The 25058-nt window shown below is 37.8% G+C and overlaps 1 protein-coding gene across 1 annotated transcript in view; it reads left to right on the forward strand.

Moving 5' to 3' along the window:
- LOC124613374 (structural maintenance of chromosomes protein 1A-like) overlaps positions 1-25058 on the forward strand; it is a 100295-nt gene that overhangs the window by 66114 nt on the left and 9123 nt on the right. The window contains exons 5-8 of the mRNA XM_047142075.1: positions 430-669; positions 2528-2742; positions 23020-23218; positions 23267-23326. Of these exons, the coding sequence (XP_046998031.1) occupies positions 430-669; positions 2528-2742; positions 23020-23218; positions 23267-23326 (714 nt within the window). The remainder of the gene's footprint in view (positions 1-429; positions 670-2527; positions 2743-23019; positions 23219-23266; positions 23327-25058) is intronic.

Raw genomic sequence — 25058 nt, forward strand, 5'->3', positions numbered from 1 at the left:
CATGGTACCAACTTTTGTGTGCAGCCAACTTCTTGCTGTGAAATAATGTATTCAAACAACATTACAGCAGATATTGGCAACAAGAGAAAAAGTTCAATAGAATTTTAGTACCTGAAATTCTTTACAATGTTAGCAACATGGTAGCCTAAGTTTTAGGACACACAAGATTGTTGTGTAGAAAGTTAAGTGTCCTAATTATTAATTATGTTAAAATGTTCCTCCAATTGTTTTATGAAAAGACAAACTACCTTTTTTGGATGAAACATTGTTTTCATGGTTGCATGAATTCATGTTAGAACTTTCAGATGGTGCAAGCCATAAAAGGAAAACAACCATAATAACTGATTTGAAGTTAAGGAGTACATTTGATGGAAATTAACATTGTGTGAATTAATATTCATTGTGTAATTATGTTCATTGCCATTTCAGGAAAATGAATATAAAGATTTACATTCTAAGATTGACAAAGTAAGAATGAATTTGGAAGTGTTGAAAGATAAAATCAGTGACAACAGAAAACAACTGAAAAGAGCAAGAAATGTAGATGAGAAATGTCAGTATCAAGTTAGTGCTTTACAAGATGCTATTAATGAATTAATGAGAGAGTTACAAGAACTAGAAGAGCGGACACCATCTGAAGCTGATCTTCATCACCTGACAGATGAAAAGGTTTACATCAGTTATTTTACTTTGCTGTTGAAGATTTTATTTTGTGTGCATGTTATTATTTTGCACAATAAATCACATTGTATTCAGTTCTAGCCTACCATTATATGTTTATTATTAATAATATTGTCCGTCTTAGATAGCTGAGTGGTCAGTGTGACGGAATGTCACGCTATGGGCCTGAGTTCGATGCCCAGCTGGGTTGGAGTGTTTCTCAGCTCAGGGACTGTGTGTTGTGTTGTCTTCATCATCATCATCCTCCATCATCATCGCATCCCCATCAAAGCGTAAGTCACCGAAGTGGTGTCAACTAAAAAGACCTGCACCAGGTGACCTGCCTATCCAACGGGAGGCCCTAGCCATACGACATTTCATTTTCATTAATAATACTGCATCCCATACGTCCTTTTTGTTTACATATAGAGTGAATTATTAAGAAATCCCAATTCTTAATTTTACACGTTTATTTCATGTAGGCAGTAGTTCTTATATGTTGAAGTGTTTAAAAGCACCTATTGAGACATTCTACTGCTGTCATGTCTGAGAAATCAAAAAGCATCTGCAGGAAAGCGCATTATTGTCATGAACTTGTACACTCAACATGAAACAGAAGACACACAAATTCTATTAATATCTTGACATATAATTAATAACATACACTAAAACAAACTTGTAAAGATTCATTTGGCGTTGCTCTGACAGCAAGCCATTGGTGTTACAGGTAATATTCTGTAACACTACAAACAGCACCAGTCTGTATCTTTTGCACTACTGTCTATCCCAAATGGATACGAGTTTTACAGCTTTTTGTTTACAAATATCATCTGATAGTAATAACACATAGAGATACACATTTCGTGACAACTGGACACAGTATATAACCATAACAACAGTAACCAAGGTAAAATTTTTTTGAGAGAGAACTCTGGCCAGCAGATTAAGACAAGTTACTTCAAAATCGCACAGACCCGGAAGGGCAATACACTCTTCACAAAATCGCAGAGTCAAGTAACAACGAGTGCATGAAATGTAAATACGAACATCTGAGCTTGCAGAGCTGAAATCAGTGCATAGAGTTGAACTAGTAGTTGCACACAACATATGCGAACCAGACCTTCCCTTTTTCCCAGTCCTTGTGAAGAAGAGTGAAAAATGACCTGGAAAAGATGCTGTGCTGTTCCACGGAATGTGTGTGTCGCTTGAAGCACTGCTGTTGGCGCCCTAGCTCCACGGTGTGCTAAAATTCCTGACTGCCGGCACCGTGCTCTTCGCAGGCATCTTCCCCTAGACGCAACTCTCACAACCACTTTTGAAGACTAAGTGAGGAAGCGATAACCACACAAGGGAGTAATCTGCGCCCCCTGGTGAGACGCCAGCTAAAAGTTATCGATAGTGCCATGAGCCATGAGTAGAAAACCAGCAACAAAATACTTATAAATATAAATCTTAATATTGATATTAAACTGTTTGAAAGAGAGAAATGTGGGAATTTATGTTGTTTCTGGGTGCTGCCATTCACCACACAGTCATTCCAGTTATAAAGTACAGTATAAGCTTCCACTACGCTGTACAAAAAAGAACCTTATCCATTTTTATATGGGAACACTACATGTTGTACAACAGTAGTAGAAGGCTTGGGGCAGGTACTTTGCAAGCAGCTGCTTCTTCCTCCCTACTTTTGATTTTCTTTTTGTAACATCTGCTCGTACCTTTGGTCCACTCTTTCAAAAGTTTTGCTGCAATACTTTTCTTATACTTTTGTAAATTCTTTGTCCAGTATTGTATTAAATTTATATGTATCTTAGCAAACAATTCTTCTGAGAAAATAATTAGTAACAGCAAGTGAACATGATCTTCACAGGTACAAGAATATTGCAGGCTTAAGTCTTTAGTGGAAGTGCAAGCTGCAGAATACTTTTCAAAGTTGAGAAGCTTGGAGGATGAACAAGCGAGAGATCAAAAGATAACTGATGATGAAGTCAGCAGTTCTTACCGTGAAAAAAAGAAACTTCAAGAATGTGTGTTACGAAGCAAACAGTTAGAGGATAGACATCAACAATTCAGTGAACATTTATGGTAAGGTTTAAATTACTGAAGCCTTCATTGTGTAGGATTGGTTGAAGCAAGTATGCATATAGTGTGTGTTATAGGAAATAGTATGGAAAATTTTGAGTTAATATGTTCATACAAATCCATGTCCTGTTTTACTGAGTGTAGAAGTACAGCTGTTAGAATGTTGAGTGTAATTTCTGTCATATTAAGTTAATTTATCTAAAAATCTACCACTGGTGTAAGTATATTATTTAGCACTTTTCTGAAAATTACGTGTAGCTGTTTGAGGAGTTCTTTCTGTATTTTTTCAGGTTAGCTCTGTTTATATTGCAATCATCTATTTATTTTCTTGTAATTGCTTTCTCCCTTGTAAGTTTCATTTTTGCCATACCCAGAGATAAAAATCAAATACGTTAAAATTCAGTAGCCTTGGTGCTTGTTGAATGTGTTGTTTGAAGCTTTGATTTGATTTGATTTTTTATTGGTCCAGTTTTATCATATAGCACAAATTGTACAATTGATATTGGACAGGTCAAAGATAAGTTACAATAATACATAGTATTAGCAATTAAAATTAGGTACCTACTAAAATTAATTTTGTTACTTATTCATAAATTCTCTGACAGAATAGAAACAGTGCTTTATTAGAAATGCCTTTAGTTTAGCTTTAAATATTGGATGAGTAGTATTTTTTATTTCCTCTGGTATCTTATTGTGTAGTATTACACCAATGTTAATTATGCTCCTCTGATAGGTGGTTGTTCTGTGATATTTTTTATGTATATTTGATTCCCTTCTGGTACTTAGTTGTGTACACTTTTGTTATGTAGCAGTTTGCCTGTTTTCAGGAGGTAGTCCCTAGTGAACAAGATAGTTTCATAAATGAATAAACTTGGAACATTTACAACACCAAGCTCAGTAAAATGGGATTTACAGGACTCCATCTTTTTAAGGCCACAAATTATTCTTAAAGCTCTTTTTTGCATTCTAAAAACCTTTACACTGTGAGTTGAGTATCCCCAGAAAATGATCCCATATTGGATTAGTGAGTGGAACTGTGCATAGTATGCCTGCAGTACTGTTGTTTTGCTTGTTGTAGCCTTTAAAATTCTTAGGCCATAGCACACAGAAGATAGTTTTCTACACAAGTTATTTATATGTGTGTCCCACTTTGTCTTGCTGAACCCAAAGACCCAAGAATTTTGTGACACTTACATTTTCTAGGGGATCATTTTTTAATTGGGCTTGAATAGACATTTGAATAGTTGAAGGAATTAAATGAAAATCGACACACACAGTTTTTTCGGTATATATAATGAGTTTGTTTTTTGTGAACCACTCAGAGAGTCTTTTCATAGAACTTTCTGCTGTGGACCACAAAGTTTCTGGACTGGATCCAGTGAGCAATACGCTGGTGTCATCGGCAAACAGGATAGTTTTTGTGGGACTCATACACTCCTGGAAATGGAAAAAAGAACACATTGACACCGGTGTGTCAGACCCACCATACTTGCTCCGGACACTGCGAGAGGGCTGTACAAGCAATGATCACACGCACGGCACAGCGGACACACCAGGAACCGCGGTGTTGGCCGTCGAATGGCGCTAGCTGCGCAGCATTTGTGCACCGCCGCTGTCAGTGTCAGCCAGTTTGCCGTGGCATACGGAGCTCCATCGCAGTCTTTAACACTGGTAGCATGCCGCGACAGCGTGGACGTGAACCGTATGTGCAGTTGACGGACTTTGAGCGAGGGCGTATAGTGGGCATGCGGGAGGCCGGGTGGACGTACCGCCGAATTGCTCAACACGTGGGGCGTGAGGTCTCCACAGTACATCGATGTTGTCGCCAGTGGTCGGCGGAAGGTGCACGTGCCCGTCGACCTAGGACCGGACCGCAGCGACGCACGGATGCACGCTAAGACCGTAGGATCCTACGCAGTGCCGTAGGGGACTGCACCGCCACTTCCCAGCAAATTAGGGACACTGTTGCTCCTGGGGTATCGGCGAGGACCATTCGCAACCGTCTCCATGAAGCTGGGCTACGGTCCCGCACACCGTTAGGCCGTCTTCTGCTCACGCCCCAACATCGTGCAGCCCGCCTCCAGTGGTGTCGCGACAGGCGTGAATGGAGGGACGAATGGAGACGTGTCGTCTTCAGCGATGAGAGTCGCTTCTGACTTGGTGCCAATGATGGTCGTATGCGTGTTTGGCGCCGTGCAGGTGAGCGCCACAATCAGGACTGCATACGACCGAGGCACACAGGGCCAACACCCGGCATCATGGTGTGGGGAGCGATCTCCTACACTGGCCGTACACCACTGGTGATCGTCGAGGGGACACTGAATAGTGCACGGTACATCCAAACCGTCATCGAACCCATCGTTCTACCATTCCTAGACCGGCAAGGGAACTTGCTGTTCCAACAGGACAATGCACGTCCGCATGTATCCCGTGCCACCCAACGTGCTCTAGAAGGTGTAAGTCAACTACCCTGGCCAGCAAGATCTCCGGATCTGTCCCCCATTGAGCATGTTTGGGACTGGATGAAGCGTCGTCTCACGCGGTCTGCACGTCCAGCACGAACGCTGGTCCAACTGAGGCGCCAGGTGGAAATGGCATGGCAAGCCGTTCCACAGGACTACATCCAGCATCTCTACGATCGTCTCCATGGGAGAATAGCAGCCTGCATTGCTGCGAAAGGTGGATATACACTGTACTAGTGCCGACATTGTGCATGCTCTGTTGCCTGTGTCTATGTGCCTGTGGTTCTGTCAGTGTGATCATGTGATGTATCTGACCCCAGGAATGTGTCAATAAAGTTTCCCCTTCCTGGGACAATGAATTCACGGTGTTCTTATTTCAATTTCCAGGAGTGTATATTCAACGAAGTCATCCACATAAATCAAGAAGAGTAGTGGACCTAGGATTGAGGCCTGTGGTACACCATATTTTATTGGTAATAAGAAAGAAGTTGTTTCTTGTTTTATTCATTTTGTTGAATTCATACTGAAGTGATACTTTCTGCCTGCGGTTTTTTAGGTATGAACACAACCAGCTATGTGCTAAACCTCTTACTCCTTGTCTTTCTAATTTTTCGAGCAGAACGTTATGGTCCAGGACATCGAAGGGTTTTGATAGATCTAGAAAAATACCTGCAGTTAATTTATGTTGATCAAGGGATTTTAAAATGCAGTCTAAGAATTCGAAAATTGCTGTCTGTGTAGATTTAGACTTTCTAAAACCATGTTGTTGTACTGTAGGAGGTGCATATTTATTCATGAAACTTAAAAGCCTGTCATAGAAGAGTTTTTCTAGAATTTTTGAGAAGGAACTTAACTGTGAAACGGGTTGGTAGTTTGATATTTTTTCAGAAGAACCTTTTTTTAGCAATGGTGAAACTTTTGCTATTTTAAAAATATCTGGGAATACACCAGTTTTTAAAGAGAGGTTGAAAATTTTTGCCAACGGGTTTGCTATGTGGTGAGCACATGCTTTTAATATGAAATCAGGTACTTCATCAAGACCACTTGACATTTTATTGCTTAATGCTTTAATTTTACTTATAATTTCATTGGGGTTTGTTTCATACACATACATAGAAGTATTGAAGGTCACTGACTTGCTGGAGAAACTTGGGACTGGTCCTTGACAGTGTACTTGAATAAGGTCTTCAGCTAGTGAGGTGAAGTATTCATTGAATTTTTCCACAACTGAATTTGGGTCTGTGACTTTTGAGCCTTCTAGTGTTAATGATACAGTCTTTTTCTTTGGCGCTGAACTACCAGTTTCTTTCTTTATAACTGTCCATGTGGATCTCATTTTGTTAGATGAGTTTCTTATCAAATTGTCATTCCACATAATTTTTGCCTCTTTGACTACTCTACCATAGATTCTTTTGTAGGCTTTTGAATAATCTGCGAATTCTTGGTTTACTCTATATTTCTTACAAGAGTACTGCAGAAATCTGTTTCTCTCACTGAAAATTTTTATGCCTTTAGTTACCCATTGCTTATTATTGTTAGGTTTTACTGTTTTTACTACTTTTGGAAATGCTACATTAAAATAGTGAACAAAGATGCTCTGAAAACTCATGTACATGCTATCAACATTGTTCTGAGTGGCGATGCTTTCCCAGTTTTCCTTCGCCAGTAAGAGATTAAAAATTCTAATGTTATCTTCAGAAAAGGTTATTTTCTCAACTACTTTTCCGGAACTGATAATACTTGTTGGCATTTCTATACACAGGAGCTGTGCCTCATGACCACTATAACTCACACTCAGTACTCTGCTTGTGAATCTGTAAGTTGTTTCTGAGATGAATATTTGGTCAATAATGGAATTTGTGCATTCTGTTAATCTTGTTGGACAGTGTATTGTGGGGATCATATTGAATGTGTTAGTCATATTTATCAAAGCATCTCTGCTGCTGCTGTCTTTTGAAAAATCAATATTGAAATCCCCACAAAGTACTATCTTCATATTTAGTGTACTGATCTTGTTCAACAGAACCTCTAGTTTATTCATGAAGACTGACAGGTTTCCACTTGGTGCTCTGTATATGTTAATAACTATGAAATTAAGCTCTGGCAGTTTGGTAATGGAAAGCTCAAAGTCTTTTTCAATTGAGTCAATATAACTTTTACTGACATCACAGAACTTTATTTGTTCTTTCACAAAGATAGCAGAGCCACCATGTTTGGAAAACTCTCGGCAAAAATGACTTGCTAATCTATATCCTGAGATTGAGGATAATTTTACTTTGTCATTTCGTAGCCAATGTTCAGTAATGCAAATTATATCTATGTTTAGTGCATACTCGAGTAGTGCTTCCAACATGGAAATTTAATTTGTGAGTGACTGAACGTTATGGTGTAGTATAGCAAAATCTGGGTACTTAGTAACTTTAGTTGAAATGGTTTCTGATTCTTTATCTAATGGCATTTCTATTACAGCACTTACCCTAAAAAAATTTCTGTATGTTTCTTGTGTGTGGCTTCTGTTCGCTGGTGGCAATCAGCAGGTGGGTTAACTTCTGGAGCTTGTATAAGTTTTGCTTCATCCACATCTGTCCTCTTCGGTTTAAACCATTTCGTAATTTTCGTTTCGCTGACGACTTGATTGATTGTTTTTTTGCCTAATCGGTTTGAACCACTTGGTAATTCGCGTTTGGCCGATGGCACAGCTTGGAACTCGTCTAAAACACTTAATCTCCGTTTGTTTGTCACTTATACTTTTTTCTTCACTCTTCTTCGAAATGCGAGTACATATTTTTTCGGCTAGTAATTTCTTTCCTGGCGTATTTAAATGAAGTCCATGGACTGTATGGAACCTTCGATTCAATCTGTTTATGTCTACAATATCGACATTCTTAAAGTTAGTGCATATTTCAGTGATACACTCGTTTGCAACATTTATTTCGCAGTTCACACACAATCAGGGTGGTAAATCATGACGATGCGGGATATTCACAATGAATACATTTGTGTGGGTTAAATTATTTGAACATTTCCTCATTTCTGTAATCACCTTGTGTGTCTCGTTTCTATAGACGTCATTTGATCCTCCTATTAACACGGCGAAATCGTCTTTATTCAAACTAGCTACGACAGTTGATGTTGTTAGGTCCATTATTTCACTCAATGGAGCCCCTGGCTTTATGAAACCAGATGCCTTGAAACTACATGTTCTCATCAACACTGCGGAAATTTCACGGCCGTGGCTATCACCTAACACACAGATTGTTTTGTGTTTCGCACTTTTTGTAACTGGAGGATTTAAGATTCTTCTTCTCACCTGACTAGTGTTGTTTTTTTGCCACACGTGTTCTAAATATTCTTCAGTTTGCAGTTTCGCTGGAGATAACTTTTTGACGTAGTTTCCTTTGTTGCATTGAAGTCTGTGGTAGTGTAGGTGGGCGCACTTATTTTCGGAGTTTTTAGAATATCTCCTGACGCAGTATTTTCACTGTTTGACCTACTAACAACGAGCAACGGTTTGCCTACTTTGTTTTTCAATTTTTCAATCCTTTCCGACGTGTTCACTGAATCCACAGCATAAAGCACTTCAAAAGAGTTTTTTTGCACTAAATTTTCACTGTCTTTCACATCTTTTACCTTATGAGTACAACTTCCTTGAGTGATTCTCTTCCATTTTCCTGAGACTGAGTCTTCTTTCTTCATTAGCGTCTCACGTTTTTCAGATTGTAGTTTACTTATTTCCACCTTTTGAGCATCTATTGTAAACTGTAGACTGGATATCCGTTCGTTCAGCTTCTGTATTTCAGTCTTACAAGTTGCACACGTTTTCCTTTTACTACCGAAATTTACGTTTTTTCGTGGAGGCACATTATACACTTTCAACTTCGCGGCCATATTTTGGATTGTTAAATTCATGAGATGTGTTATGGCAAGGATAATGTGGAGGAGCTCTTTCTATGCTGGAATAACATCCCTAGTGTTGTAGCTCCATAATTCTTACCAATAACTGTAGCTAGTCCCAACTCAAGAATGGCTTATATTTCACCTGCATTTTTAACTGCAATTGTGAGTACTGTGAAGTGTACCAGTCTCATAAAATTTGTTTAATATATGAATGAATACTGCCGAATATAGTCATCCATGAGAAATAAGAAGAACATTGCAGTTAGTACTGAGTGGGCACTCCAAGAGAAAAATCGTGACAAAACAGTGATTGGTGTAGTGAAACCTGGAGCGGGAACCAGACGTGTTGTAGACACTAATTTTCAGACAAAAATAACACAAGTTAGTGACTTTATTGTTTGTATAATGGGATTGAATCATGTGGTTAAAACTGAAGTAGAGGTTTGTGTAAAAACTTTTGTAAATTTCTAGATTTTAATAACTCTAGAAACACGATGGTTGCCACAGTGTCTCATAGGCGTGATTTGATTAACAGCTCATGTGTAAACAAAGAAGTTTAGAGGACAAACATTAAAATAAAGAAACTGTGTTCAGAATACGATAAATGGGAAGTACTAGACATAAGTAAGATGCATCGAAATCTGTTCACCAAACACGGAATGCACTTGAACTATAAAGGGAAACTGTTTGTGTGTGATCACACAAGTGATATAATTAAAGTTCATCTTTCAAGAAATAAAACTGTCTGGCAGCTTCCTATATGTCCTGCTGCCAACAGTGAGAAATGTAACAAGAAGAAATAGTTATTTCAAAACCCTCAGATACTTTTTTATGCAGAGGTACGTAGTTTCAGCAAATAAAACAATGACAGTTTTTAACTGGAATATGAGAGGACATACAAGTAAAGCAAATGAAATTTCTCTTTTCTTAGAGGATCCTCAGGAATTAAAGATGTTGATATACTATATTTTAGTGAATTTCGTATGAGACATGCTGAAATGTTGCAGGTGAGTGGTTACTGTATAGCAACACATTACTCTGTATCTATATTGGAAGAAGATGGTTCGTAATTTACCTAAAAAATGACATGCAAGGTGACAATTATTGACTATACGAAAGAAAAAAACGTAAATTAGTTACAAACTATGGTGTGCACACACTTTATTAAATATGTAAATGTCACTGCAAATATTCAGATTTAGGTTATGACATGTTTGATATGCCTGCCACCATTTGTGATGGTGTGGCGCAACCAAATAGTGAAATTCTGCATGACACACTGAAGTGTCAGAACATTTATGCTATCGATGATCTCCTGAATGGCCATTTTCAGCTCAGAAATGGTTTTGGGGTTATTGCTGTACATCTTATCTTTAATAAAGCCCCACAAAAAGGAATCACATGTGTTCAGATCTGGAGAATATAGTGGCCAATCGAGGCCCATGCCAGTGGCCTCTGGGTACCCCAGAGCCAGAATCCAGTCCATGATGTGCTCCGCCAGGACATCAAACGCTCTCCTGCTTCGATGGGGTCGAGCTCCGTCTCACGTGAGTCACATCTTGTCGAAATCAGGGTCTTTTTGGGGATGAAATCATCTTCCAAAACCTTCAAGTACCTTTCGGTAGTCACCGTGCCATCAAAGAATATTGCACCGATTGTTCCATGACTGGACATTGCACACCACACAGTCACCCGTTGAGGGTGAAGAGACTTCTCGATTGTGAAATGCAGATTGTCAGGCATCCAAATGTGCCAATTTTGCTTATTGACAAACCCATCCAAATGAAAGTGAGCTTTGCTGTTAAACTAAACCGTATTCACGTCAAAGTCCTGTTCGTCAATTCTGTGGACAGTAGTGTTGGTGAAACACAACCGCTGTTCCTTGGCCCTGGGGCTTTAATGGCTGATGGGTTTGAATTATGTATGGGAAGAGATATAGGTTTGCAACGATAATTTGTTGCTATGTCTTCCGGTTGATTCCCATCCGTTGTGTAGCTCGTCTGATCGACTTCCTGGGGCTGTTTTGAAACACAGCACACCTCTACTCGATGTTTTCAGGTGTTTTCACTTTCTTGGATGACTGACATTGCCAACACTGTCATCAAGAACACTACCCGTTCTCTCAAGCTTGCAAATCAAATTCTTTATTGTTAGCATGCTAGGACCAGTTGTCTTCAGCTCGATCTTGGTCGCAAACTTCCTTTGAGCTGCAGTTGGGCTGTTATTGCTCACATAGTAAGCCTTCACAAGCGCTATACATTCAGGCACACTGTACCATGACATTTTCACATGCAAATGGCCGACAACAGCAAGGCGCATGCACATATGCATAGTAAATCCCATCATGCCCCGCAGCCAGCTGTGCAGTTTGAACGTCCTAACACAAAGCGTTCAGAAGTTATGACGATTTTATTTCATATAGTTCAATAATTGTCGCCCTGTATCTTACTGAGCATTAAATTGAAAGAGTCACTGCATAGAACAAGATATTGAAACATGTGGAGCAGAGATGGGGCCTGTTACACATGACTTGCCAGTTGTAGTGTTAGCACTTTACAGGGCTCCAGCAGGGAACATGAATGTGTTCATGTGGCATCTAGAGTCTCTTTTATCCCAGCTGTCTTCAAAGTACAAGAATTTAATAATTGTAGCCAATTTTAATATCAATTTATTAAATGAGAGCAAATGAGAGCAACAGTAAAGTAGGTGTAGAACATCTAGTAGAGTCTATTAACTTGATGACAGTAGTACATTTTCTGACTAGGCTTACTAATAAACTAGGATTACTAATAACTGTCAAACTCTGATTGACAATGTATTTGTAGATAAATCAAGAATCAACAATACTAGTGTATGTCCAACTGTTAATGGCCTTTCTGATCGTGATGGTCAATTACTTACATTCACTGACGTCAATCTGTGCAACAGGTCTGACCATTTTTGGAAGTCCTGTAGGATAATAAATGATGAGTCCCTTAAAAATTTCAACTGCGGCCTCCAGGAGGTAGACTGGAGTCCAGTTTTCAATGAAACAGATGTGAATAATAAGTATAATATATTTTAAACAAATTTATGTCTCACTTTGAAGCCAGCATTCTTAAAAAAATAATTAGAAGCAATCGTGTAGCCACTGACAAAGAAAATGTGGCTCACTGCAGGAATAAAAACATCCTTCAGAACAAAAAGGATGCTGTAGAGTTCTCTCAAAATGTGTAACTACCCAAAGAAACAGCAACTCTACAAACTTTACTGTAGCATTCTAAAGAAGGTTATAAATAAATCAAAGAGTATGTACATAAAAACCAAAATTGAGACATCAGAAAACAAAAGCAATTTGGAATGTTATAAAGAGAGAAACTGGCAGAAGAACAGGGAACAGGACACAGATGGAAATTAAAGACGGTAACAATATTATAATGAAACCAAAATAGTTGCAGAAATATTGAATGAACATTTTGTGTCAACAGCAGACAAGGCAGGCTGTAAAGGATCTGTGGATGAAGCAGTGGCTCTTCTGCAGAAAGCTATCTGCAACAGAATCCCATAGATATCCTTACCTCTGGTTACATTAAATGATATTGAAAGACCAATCAAGTCATTAAAAAATTAAAAAGTCTGTTGGTGTGGACAATATTTCTACCGAAGTATTGGAATGTTGTTATAAATGTACAAGTCCAGTCTTATGCAATAAATTCACTGCCTCTTCACAAGAAGGAGTTGTCCCTGATAGACTAAAACTGACCGTAGGGAAACCTTTGTCCAAATTATCTTTTAACTATCTTATCAAAAAATCTTGAAAAACTTGTACACAGATTGATCGTCAACCATCTCAGCTTCCACAATATCTTCAGCAATAGTCAATATGGGTTTTCTGCTGCTTTTTGTACTGAACAAGCGATATTCTCCTTTAACAATCAAGTATAGGAAACTAGAATGCCTTTGATTGTGCAAACCAGCTAATTCTTTTGAAAAAGACAGAATATCCTGGTTTAAGTGGTACTGTTGGTCTGTGGCATCAGTCACACCTAAAGGACTGAAAGCAGACCTTAATCCTGACTGGCTTTTCCAGAGAACCTTCCTCATTGGAGTGGGGTACCCTAAGTTGTGGTGTGCCCTGAAGGTCAGTTTTAGGTCTGCTGCTATTTCTTATTTTCATTAATGCCCATCTTCTTTGTCCTAATACAAAAAGTAATTGTACTATTATTACAGATTATACATCAATTTTCGTTGATGAATTATTTGGCAACAGCCTTGGACAAACTACAAACAAAGTTTTCTCTGAATAAATTGGTTTTCTGCAAATGGTCTCTCACTCAACACAGGATCCACATGCCACAAATATATCTTGAAGAAATTAGCACAAAGTGTAGAATTAACCAATATAAAAATTTAGGATACAAAATTCCTGGATATGTACATAGACAGCAGATGTAATTCGTCTACTCACATCCTTCATCTCTATAAAAGACTTAGCTCAACAATATATGCACTATGAATTACTGCTTCTGTGACTGAAGTGGGTAACATTTAAGTCTTTCTACTTTGCCTATTTTCATTCAATAATATATTATGCCATTATATCCTTTATTCTATCAGAATAAAGAGTGGTGTCCATCATAGACAGTCTTGCAGAAACTTGTGAAAGATGGGGATCCTTGTCAACTCCTCGCAGTGTGTTTTTTCTTTGTTGACCTTCATCTGTACTTTTCTCTATTAAAAATCAACAGCGAACCTCGTGGCTACAACACAAGAACCAAAAATAGTCTACACATTGAATTGAAAAGTCAAAATCTGGTACAAAAAGGAGCTTATTACTCCAGCTTTAAGCTGTTTAATGCACAGTTACCACACATCAAATGTCTACATAAACAATTACCAAAATTCAAACAGATCCAGAAAGAGTACCCAATAGAGAAATATTTTTATATGGTCATTGAATTTATGAGAGAAAATAAATACCACCACTAAATTTACAGTTGTTTTGCAAATACTGTTAACCTATCATAGCTATATAATAATTTGGTTTACTGTATTCATGTATGCATTTATTGTACTTTTTAGCTTACATTTGCTTCCTCTGTACATTGCGAATCCTTCCTAAGTGTAACTGAATATTCTGTTAATTGGATGTAAGTTCTTTATTTGATGTCTTATCTACATTGTATTTTTTATTGTATGTAAATTAGCCTTTATCTGATCCTGCCTCAGTGTACCACAATATCCTGTCAACTGGATATATGTTCCTTATTTGTCATCTTATTTACATTGTATCTTTTATAGTATTTATGTAAGTTATACCCAAAATATGTACAATTTGACACATTCCATATCCTTGCGATTTTCTCGGTACCTGGATCAGTGGAATGCGAAATAAATAAATAGATGATGTGGGCAGCAGGAACTGCTCTATTATTAAATAGTTTGCAAATGATGATTATTACATTATGTTTTCTTTAGTTGACTATTACTTTACAGAATATTGTCTGTTTTCCACATTTTGTTGCTCGCCATTACTGAAAATCACCAAAAGAATATTTATTTTTGGTATACATCAGATTAGTAGGTTTCTGTAACAACAGAAGAGTGGAAAGAAATGAGAGATTAGACTTAAAACAGCCAAGATTGTTTGCACAGCCATCCTCCACAGCAAGCACAGAAATACTTGTTTCGTAAATAAAACTGCCATTTCTTGCTGCAACTTAAATTATTTTCCCTGACACATTTCACCCTTTTCTTACTCTAAGGCATCTTCAGTGGAATCTATAATGATACAGTTTTGTTATTTTTAGATTGTCAAACAAATCACATTGCCTTTTTTTATGTAAATAAGTAGTTACTCACTGTTTGCTGGGATCCGCATTTCCTCTCATCTGGTCTGGAGGTTGTACTACCATGTGGTAGATTAATATTGCAATTGCGATAGCAGATAATGTTCTCTGTGTGAATGATCATCATGTGAGTGCTATATGAACACCTTTTGAAATCCCTGAACAGAGAAGAAGCCAGTCACACATTGTCGTCTGCAGCACTCATCTGTGGTGTGGCAGCAACACGGAGTAAGCAGCCCCAAATCATAGCAAGTGGCAATGGTTTTAACACCCATACCATTCCCCAGACATACATCTTCCATGGATTACTCTATCCATGTTAAACCTTGACTGTGATACACTATTTCCTACAAAACAGCCTGTGACACTACAAGATGACAAGTCCAGTAGCTGATGGGCACAACAAAAAGACTAAGACTATTACATATATAGCTTTTGGCCAAGGCTTTCTCCAGAAAAGAACACACACACACACACACACACACACACACACACACACACACACACACAAAAGCAAGCAAGAACCCCTTACACACACAAGTTCTGTGGCCCACCAAACATCCTCATCATCCTAGCCTATCCCTAGGTCAGTCCCAATCCCAACCCCTTGCCACAGGAATCATATCCCTCTGGAAGACCCAGTTGCACTTTATGTTCCAGTCCTGTCACAGGCTTTGCTTAACCAATCAGGGGCCGGGCCACCTGTGAAAACAGCCATGTCGTGTACTAGCTCTGCTGCTATCATTGCTCAGCTTTTTGTATTGGTATGATTACCAGCTAGCTATCCATCAGGATGAGTGGCCACTGCCAAACTATGGCCAAGAGCAAAGTGGAGCACCTGGTTGCACAAGTTGCAGCTGAACGTAACAAGCTTGATTTCAATGGCTGCTGCACCTGTGGTAACCTACTGTCCCTACACCCTCCACGCTACAGTTTCCACCTCCCTATTCACGTCCCCTCATCCTCATGCGTGCCATCCTCTGCCAGCAAACCCAACCATCTTTTCCGTTCCCTGCTCCTTCCCTATTCCAGTCTACCCCCACCTTCCTGCCCCAGCCACACAGCCTCCTGTTGGTGCACTGGGCAATCTTCTCATGCCTCTATCTAGTCCCTCCATGCTCTGCCAGACTGTTCTCTTCTCTCCCCCCATGCCCCACTTGAACCCTGCTATCCCTCCCTATTCCCTGCCCCACTCCATATTGCCACACTTAATCTGATGGGTGGGGATTTCAAACACTCGAATAGCACTTAAGGGTTGGTCACACTAATGTTCTGTACAGGATGTCCTGAACAGATGAGCTAAACTTTCCTAAAATTCTCCCAAGGTACCATTGTCTCTACTTCTATCATCATTCTCACATGTTTATTCTGTTTCATATTACTTTGAAAAATTGCGTCTAGGTATTTAATTGATGAACTGTCTCAAGCACATCGCTGATGACGTATTCCAACATTATGTGATTATATTTCCTACTCCTCTGCATTAACTTACATGCTTCTAAATTTAAAGCAAGCTGCCATACATCACATCAACTAGAAATTTTGTGTAAGTCATCTTGTATCCTCCTATAGTCACTTAACAGTTACACTATCCTGTCTCAGCACAAGGCAGCAGTTCAGTGACGATGATTGCTGCTCATCCTGCACATCAGATTATTTATGTATATCTAGAATAAGAGTGGCCCATTCACTTTCCTGGGGCACTCCTGACAATACCCCTGTCCCTGATGAACACTCACTCTTGAGGACAACATACTGTGATCTATTAAGAAGTCTTCAGGCCACTTGCATATTTAGTAGAGATGTGGAAATGGTAATGGATTAATAGTTGCTTGAATGATTGGAAAAATTGATTGGAACGAATAGTTAAAACAATTGAAGGTAAGTTATGAATCTGTGCACAATCTTGGGTGACCTTTAACAGATATCATTATCAACAGCCCTTTAATGTCATTAAAATCAGGCTCAATAAACATAATTTGCATTATGTACTGCTGCTTCCAGTAGTGTGTGGTACCAAATAATCACCACAACCATTGAAATTGTCGACCTGTCACACGAAGCACAATATTTTTAGTATAAGTAAACCAAGTTCAGTAAGTGCCTACCAAGTCTGACTCATTACCTTCACATTAATTCCATTGTGATTAGGCAGGAACACTCCCTCCATATACAGTGTGGATTATTTTTGTCTGCACTTAACCTCTTGATGCAGGATCTCGGCGATGAGTAAAATGATGAACAGATAGGATTTGAACTTATAACCATGTGAATAAGTGTTTTTTTCTAATACCTTTTTAAAATACTTTTAATGATTGGTTAAAATACACACTTTCAACAATGCTGGTGTGAATGATCCAAGCATACGTCCATATGTTTTCACCTCCCAAAACAAAAGAGTGAAGATACTTGAATTAATAAATTGAAGAGCGTATTTCTTACTTTGTTTAACAATGTATCAAAACATTTTCCTTGCCATAAAACAACTCCTTAATCCACCTTTGGCAGTGTCTTTTGTTTATAGCTCATTCATTTCACATAAAGAAAAGAAAAGAAAAGAAAAGAATGGGATCTGCCTGTTGACCCTCATCCATGGTTTGCAAGATATCATATGAGTAAAGGGCAAGCTGAGTTTCGCTTGAGCAATGCTTTCGAAATCCTATCTATTTGTGGACAGAAGTTTTTCCTTTTCAAGGAAATTTGTTATATTCAGACTCAGAATATGTTCAAGAATTATGCATCAAATCACTGTTACGGGTTTTGGTCTGTAATTTTGCATGTCCGTTCTTTTTACCCTTCTTATATATAGGAGTCACATGCTCTTTTTTTTCAAGTCTCTTGGGACTTTGCACTTAGTGAGGATCATGATGAATGCAAACTAAGTAAGAGGTTAATGCTGTAGAGTACCCTCCGTGTAACCGAATTGGGATTTCATCCAGGCCTTACAACTTACTTATTTTCAATTCTTTGAGTTACTTGTCTACACTAGGGATGCCTATCACTCTATCCTTCATAGAGGAGTTTGTGAGGCAGTCAGACAGTGTTATGTTAGTACGAACCTGTTGTGTGAATGATTCCTTTAACATGAAATTTGTCAGCTTCCTGTTTGCTGTCTTTTATTGACTTACTAGAATGGTCAACAAGTGACTGGGTAAAAGCATTCAGCCCTCATGACAATTTTACGTAGGACCAGAATTTTTCTTGGTTCTCGTCAAGGTCTTTTGCTAAGGTATGATGGTGGAAGTTGCTTTATGACCTTTTTACAGACACACAAATCTCTACGACCTCTTCCTGTCGTCATTTGCGCGTTCTTTTTGAACCAAGACTGCAGCAGTCTCTGCTTCCTCAACAGTTTCTGAAAATTGTTTCTAAACCATGGTGGGATCTGTCATTACTTATAGGTGAAGTATATTGGGAAGCAGATGAGGAGCATAGGAAGAAATATCTACTATAATGGGAGTATATAATCGTCAGCTCTGATATTTTCTGAGATCTTTGGTATTGTCATTGGGACTTATTTCTAACTTTATATTCTAATATCCTTACTTATTTGTTATCAAGGGCCTCTTGCACATGGAAAATTATTTTCTGTATTTTGGGAGGAAGCAGGATGTATACTGATATTCTTTTCAGAGTGCAACTTTGATGAGTAATATTTTTGTTTCTTTTTGGAGATGGTATATGAGGTTGTAGACCAGAAGTATAAAACGTATTTCCAATAAGTGTTTAGGATGTATTCCTTCAGTAATCATTAACAATTGTACATTTAACAGTAACTTGCTGAACATCAGTTGATCATTGTTGTAGTAGTTGGGATAACTAATTATTGGAAATGCATAGCTAATAAGTAAATCAAACATAACAGTATGAATATAAATCTACGTACATACTCAGCAGACCACTCTGAAATGCATTGCAGAGGGTACTAAGCATTTTACTACAGGTTAGAGCTTCTTTTTGTTCCAATTGTGTATGGAATGTAAGGAAAAATGATGTCGTAAATGTCTTTGTATTCACCATAACTACTCCAAACTTGTCTCTGGAGTGTTATGGGAAGAATACACAGGGGACTGAAGTATATTTCTCTATTCTTCAGTTAATACTTGTTCTCGAAACATTAAAAGAAGACTTTTGCAGGATAATTAGCATCTACCTTCAAGAATCTGCCAACGGTTTTTCATTGTTTCTGTGACACTGCCCAGTGAACCACACAAGTCTGTGAGTATTTGTGGTTCCTGTTTTTGAATACATTCAACATCCCCCGTTAGTTACAATTTGTATAAGTCCCACATACTTTAGCAATGTTCTAAGATAGAACACACAAGTGTTTTGTAAGCAATGTCTTTTGTTGGCTTAATTCATTTTTCCAGTATCTTGCCAATGAACTGAAGTCTGCCATCTTATCTTCCTGTGACTGAGCCTGTGTGATCATTTCAGTTCATATCCACACAAATTGTTACTGCAAGGTAATATGAGTTGACTGACTCCACTTGTGAAGGATTGAGTTTGTAGTTACAGCATTCTACATTTGTACATTTTGTCAGCTGTGCAATTTTACATTTCTGTATGTTTAAAGCAATTTATCAATCTTTGCACCAGTTCGAAATCTTATTAAGATCTGCCCAAAGATTAAGCAACTTTTTTTCATTATTGATAAATTCATCAGCTGCAAAAGTCTGAGCTTGTTATTAATATTGTTTACCAGGCCATCAATATACAACTAACTAGCAAGGTTTCCAAAACTTTTCCCTGTAGTAAGCTTCAAGTTACTTCTGTCAGTGACTCTCCATTGAAGATAACATGCTGTCTCTTCCCTACCAAGAAATCCTCAATTATTGGTAAATTCATCAGCTGCAAAAGTCTGAGCTTGTTATTAATATTGTTTACCAGGCCATCAATATACAACTAACCAGCAAGGTTTCCAAAACTTTTCCCTGTAGTAAGCTTGAAGTTACTTCTGTCAGTGACTCTCCATTGAAGATAACATGCTGTCTCTTCCCTACCAAGAAATCCTCAACCCATCCACAAATTTTATTTACTACTCCATATGGTCATACTTTTGTTAATAAAAGTCAAATGCTTTTCAGAAGTCAAGAACCACTACATCTACCCGATTTCCATGATCCATTGCCTGAAAGATGTCATACGAGAAAAATGTAATTGGATTTCACATTATCTGTGGATTTGCAGTCAGAGTTGATTTGTATGTTTAAATCATTCTGTTTGAGATCCCTTAAGTGTTTGAACTTCCAGTAGGTTATAGGGTTCTGCAACAGATGGACACCAGTAGGAAGCTAACTCAGGAGCAAATTCTATACAGTATTTGAAAAGAATTTGTATTAGTGTGTTGATAACTTATGTAAAATTTGAGGTTGAATCTTGAGATGTGTCTGGTGGCTGATAGAAAGGCCGAGTTCTAAGTTTTTGCTCTCTCTTGATGCTTAGTTTTGCAAAATCAGTCTCACAAGCATTTACATTTTCTATCTCAATATGTTAACAGAAAGGCTTTGGACTAAAATAAATGTTGGAAGGATTAATGTAATAATTGACCGTGTAGTTGAATTGTTGAGTGGTTGATAGTAAACAAGACTAAAAATGCTAGTAATCCCCCAAGAATGATATTGTCTGAAGCTAAGCTGTGTTTTAAGTCTTGTTTATGTGCGTATCATTTGCTCAGTATCTCAACTATACAGTGAGTCATTTCCTTTACTCCTTTCATTTTTAATGTCCCACCAAGAGCTATCTATTACCATATTTATATTGAAACATTTGATTTATTTATTCTCAGTAGCCAGTATTTTACCATTTTTAACATTAATTGCACAGTGTGTCAGTTATGCAGCAAGTTGTTTCTTTTACCCCTTCAGTTGTTAATATCTCACCAAGAACTGTTCATCATAGTATTATATCAGTATGTTTGATTTATTTATTCTCAGTCTTTAGTATCAGCATCAATGTTTGTATCGTATGTAACATGAAAAGGCAAGGCAGAGTTAAAGAGTAAATTATGGATTGTCATATAATTAAAGTCTTTTGCTGAGTTGATTTTGAATAAGTCAGTGCTGGCATCAAATCAAAAACTCATGTTTTCCATGTGAAATTATACTTTCATTTCAGTATATGTGTTTCTATTGTGTTCTAATGAAGAATTGACATCATGCACAATTGTTGCAATATTAACTACATTGATGGTCTTATCAGCAGAAGTAGAAGTGTTTCATTTATTGTCTACCTAACAGCCAGCCACAGTTGGACACTAAACACTAGGTAGTTTGTCAAAGAAATTACTGTTTTAAATGGTTATAATTCAGTTGCAATTGGAGCATATTTAAAGACTGTGCATTTAACGAACTGAGTTTGCCGCAACAAGGAGAAAGCAAGAAAAGTATTCAACTCAGATAGTGGAGCATAGGCAGAGATAGAAAAGATAGAATTATTCCAAAAATATGTGAGCTCTATGTAACTTCTTTTTGTTAGCTCCCAACAACTTTGAATGGGAACAACTAATGACAGGTAAAGAAATTCCTACATAGTCAGTGTGCATGATGAAGTGGTACCTTTCAGACTCTTGTATTCTGCCACCATACACCTTCAGGATTATAAAGAATAACATTTCCTGTGACTGAATATCTGTTTGAGATACTAACATACGTCATGTGATTCGTGTCTATCCTTTCGTATCTGGCTTTATGTGTAGTGATTCCCTCAGCTATAATTCGACTTAGAGGCGGGCAACATCACTCTAAGACCAATTGTGCAACCCATAATTAAAATAATGTTGTGCAGCAATATTGCATATTAATATGCATGTTAGGTAAGCCAGTGGTATTCTCTCCATTCCATCACTGAAGCGTTTTGTAGTAAACAGTAATTGTGCTGATGGGTGTGTGTACACCCTACCTTTATTTTGTTTTAAAAACTACCTAGATTCTCTCTCGAACTAATTATCGTGCAGTATACAGACTGCCCAAATTGTCTGTGTTTCATTATTTAAAAATGCCAATTTCTTTTTATATCTAAACATTGTAGATCTTCAATATTGAATCTGAAGATATGTTGAAATCGCCATCTATGCTTCGTAAATTTGAGAAATGAAGCCACCTCCCAATCCTACAATGCTGGGTACATATTCCAACATATTATTACCTTTAGCAAACCTACTTTATGCAAAGAAAATATGACGAATGCCCATGAACAACACTGAATGCCTGTCATGGGCCACATGTACATCTTTTGGTATTAACTGTATTTCCAGATTTCATTACTTTGTAACATGATGAAAATTCTGCAAAATAAATCATTTGACTCTGGACACCCTACCATCAATATTTGTTTTAAAAACTACTTAGATTCTCTGTTGCAGTAGTTAATTGATACATACGCATCAACTGCAGATGTGTTATGCAGGGGATATTGTGCTTAACACAAGTGTGCCTCCTACTCCAATAGTTCTCATTGTGAAGCTCAGTGCAAGACTGCTACATTGATTATGAGTTTCAAATGTACTGATTAGTGAGGGTCTATTTTAGCATGACTTATTAAGTCAGCATGGATAATGACAGAACATTCTGACTGTATTGTTTTTCTCTGTAGGAGTTAACTTTTGCATCCAAGAGTAGTTTTATTAGGTTCATCTGCCTGCTTGAGGCAACTAGTAGAACAACTGAAAGCAGACCAGTCAGAAATGTTCAAATGTGTTTGAAATCTTATGGGACTCAACTGCTAAGGTCATCAGTCCCCAAGCTTACACACTATTTAACCTAAATTATCCTAAGGACAAACACATCCATGCCCGAGGGAGGACTCAAACCTCTGCCAGGACCAGCTGCACAGTCCATGACTGCAGCGCCTTAGACCGCTCAGCTAATCCCGCATGTGGCAGACCAGTCAGAACTAATGAATGATTTCATTTGTGAGAAAACTGTGTTTACTTACATTCCTGGCAAGAATTAGCAGCATACATTAGTTCATAATCTTTTTATATGCTCACAGAATGAAAATTTCTGTGTGTTGATATTTCTTACTGCAGTCAGTTGAAAATTGATTCATGTTTTATTCGATTCATGTTTTATTCGTCTGTCTTTATGTTGAAGGTCAGTTGAAGAAAGAATTGGATTTATGAAAAATAAACTCAGAGAAACTGTTTCTGAGGAGACTCAAGAGCTTAAAAAAAGGGAATTGCTGAAAAAACTGGCTGTAATTGATGCCGCACTGTTAGATGTTAATTTCAGAAAACAGGACGAGAATAAGAGAGATTTGATAAGAAAACTGCAGTCACTTTTTCCTGGTGTGGTGAGTGCTATTACTTTTGTCTTCTTAATTAATATGTTTTTTTTACAGTCTAAGTGGATTATCTTTCTGAATATTCAGAGCCTTTTGTTTCAGCATTACCTGCCAGAGGTATGTATTAGCCAGGTGTGATCAACATCGTAAATTTTGAACATTCTTAACCTTTACGTGTTCACTACATGAAATAAGTGGAGGAACTCTTGTGTTGTTCTCTCCCATCATAATTATATATTATAGTTTTATTCATGTAGATTAGTTTGATATATTAATTACTGTGAGTATGCTACTTGTTTTGAACATTGCTTTCGTTCTTCTTCTTTTTTTTTTTTTTCTTTCCTCAATCCTTCCCCCATGTCTTCTTGTTTCTTTATTATGTCTTAAATTACTTTCTTTCATACCATGCATACTTGGATTTCCTGTTATTTTTAGTGGCAGGAGCCCATTTCTGTGGCTCGCCTTGCCGAAGGACAGAGAATTGATATTACATGCCAAAGTGAACTGAATACCTGCCCAGGGTTGCAATACTGCCTGGTAATGACCAAGAAAGGGGGGGGGGGGAGGAGGAGAAGGTAGTAATGTTGTATACTACAGTATTCTTACAATTGGAGTGATGTCACACACTGTGCTGAATGAAGTGCCCATTTAAAACATGAACGGAAATGGGGTGTACAGGAGATATTACCTTTCCTGCTTGCAAAACTTTGCTTGTAGTATCTGTGAAAGTACATACCCAGTTAATGTTGCTATCTTCCTTGGCTGTGCCTTGATCTGTCTTTGTCTGTTCCACTCCTTGTTTGAATCTTTGCTAGCTGATTTTATTATATTTTTAGTTTCCTCATCCATCAAAGTATTTCTCCTCCAGAAGTCACCACACATTTTTTGGTGTGATAGACAGCATTTCTGGCTCTATAATACCAGTGCAGCAAAAGTACACTGAGTCCTTGATCTAGTGGTTAGGCCTTTGGGTTGGGTTTGACTCCAAGTGACCACCTTAAATCTTTCTCTAATGGAATGGTCTGGAAGGAGGTCCAGTCAGATTTGTGAGATAAAATGTGGAAAGATACTGGAACACAAAAGCACCCAAATTGATACGCAGGTCGCTGAAGTGGCATCACATTGAAGGTTTCTGCCAGGTTGTGTGACACATGACATTTATTTATTAACAGCAGAAGCATCAGTCATTATTTTTTCTAGCTATAAAGCAAGAAGCTTAAAGTATTATGAGTATGGATCTTATTGTTTTAAATATTAGATAGGATTTAGGTCTTGATGATTTGACAGTAGTAGGGGGTGTGTGTGTGTGGGGGGGGGGGGGGGAGGGGGGGTGTTCTCACAAAATTTTGGTCATGCAATAAAGGAGAAAGATTGCTTTCCTTAATTAATCCCAAAAGTTTGGGTTATCTTTGCTCTTTATTTAAATTTTTTCCGTCCATTTCTGTGTGATGGTCTGAAGGTATTGCTGATAGTTATGTAGGAGAAGTGAACACAAAACAAAAATTCTATCAGTGCCTACATTCGCAGGAATGGAACATTGACTGGCACTTTTGTTTGGCATTACTCTTGATACACTGTCACTTAACCAAAATTTAACACCTGTGTAATATGTATTAAGCTGCAGTAAGTCTAAATAAATCACAAGATGCTTCAGTTCCAGTACTTCATTTTTCCGTATGCCTTTGCTAGCCTAGAAATCCAAATCTGTGTTACAAAAGCTCTGAACTTTTTGCAAAGATAGTATTTCTTTACATTATTCATAATATTGAAAAAAAAAATTGCTACCAAATTACCCATTTATCTGTATCATAGATGAAATATTTAGTGTGAGCATTTAATTTTTTCTGCT

Source organism: Schistocerca americana, chromosome 4 (assembly GCF_021461395.2).
Source record: "Schistocerca americana isolate TAMUIC-IGC-003095 chromosome 4, iqSchAmer2.1, whole genome shotgun sequence".
NCBI classification, from domain to species: Eukaryota; Metazoa; Arthropoda; class Insecta; order Orthoptera; family Acrididae; genus Schistocerca; species Schistocerca americana.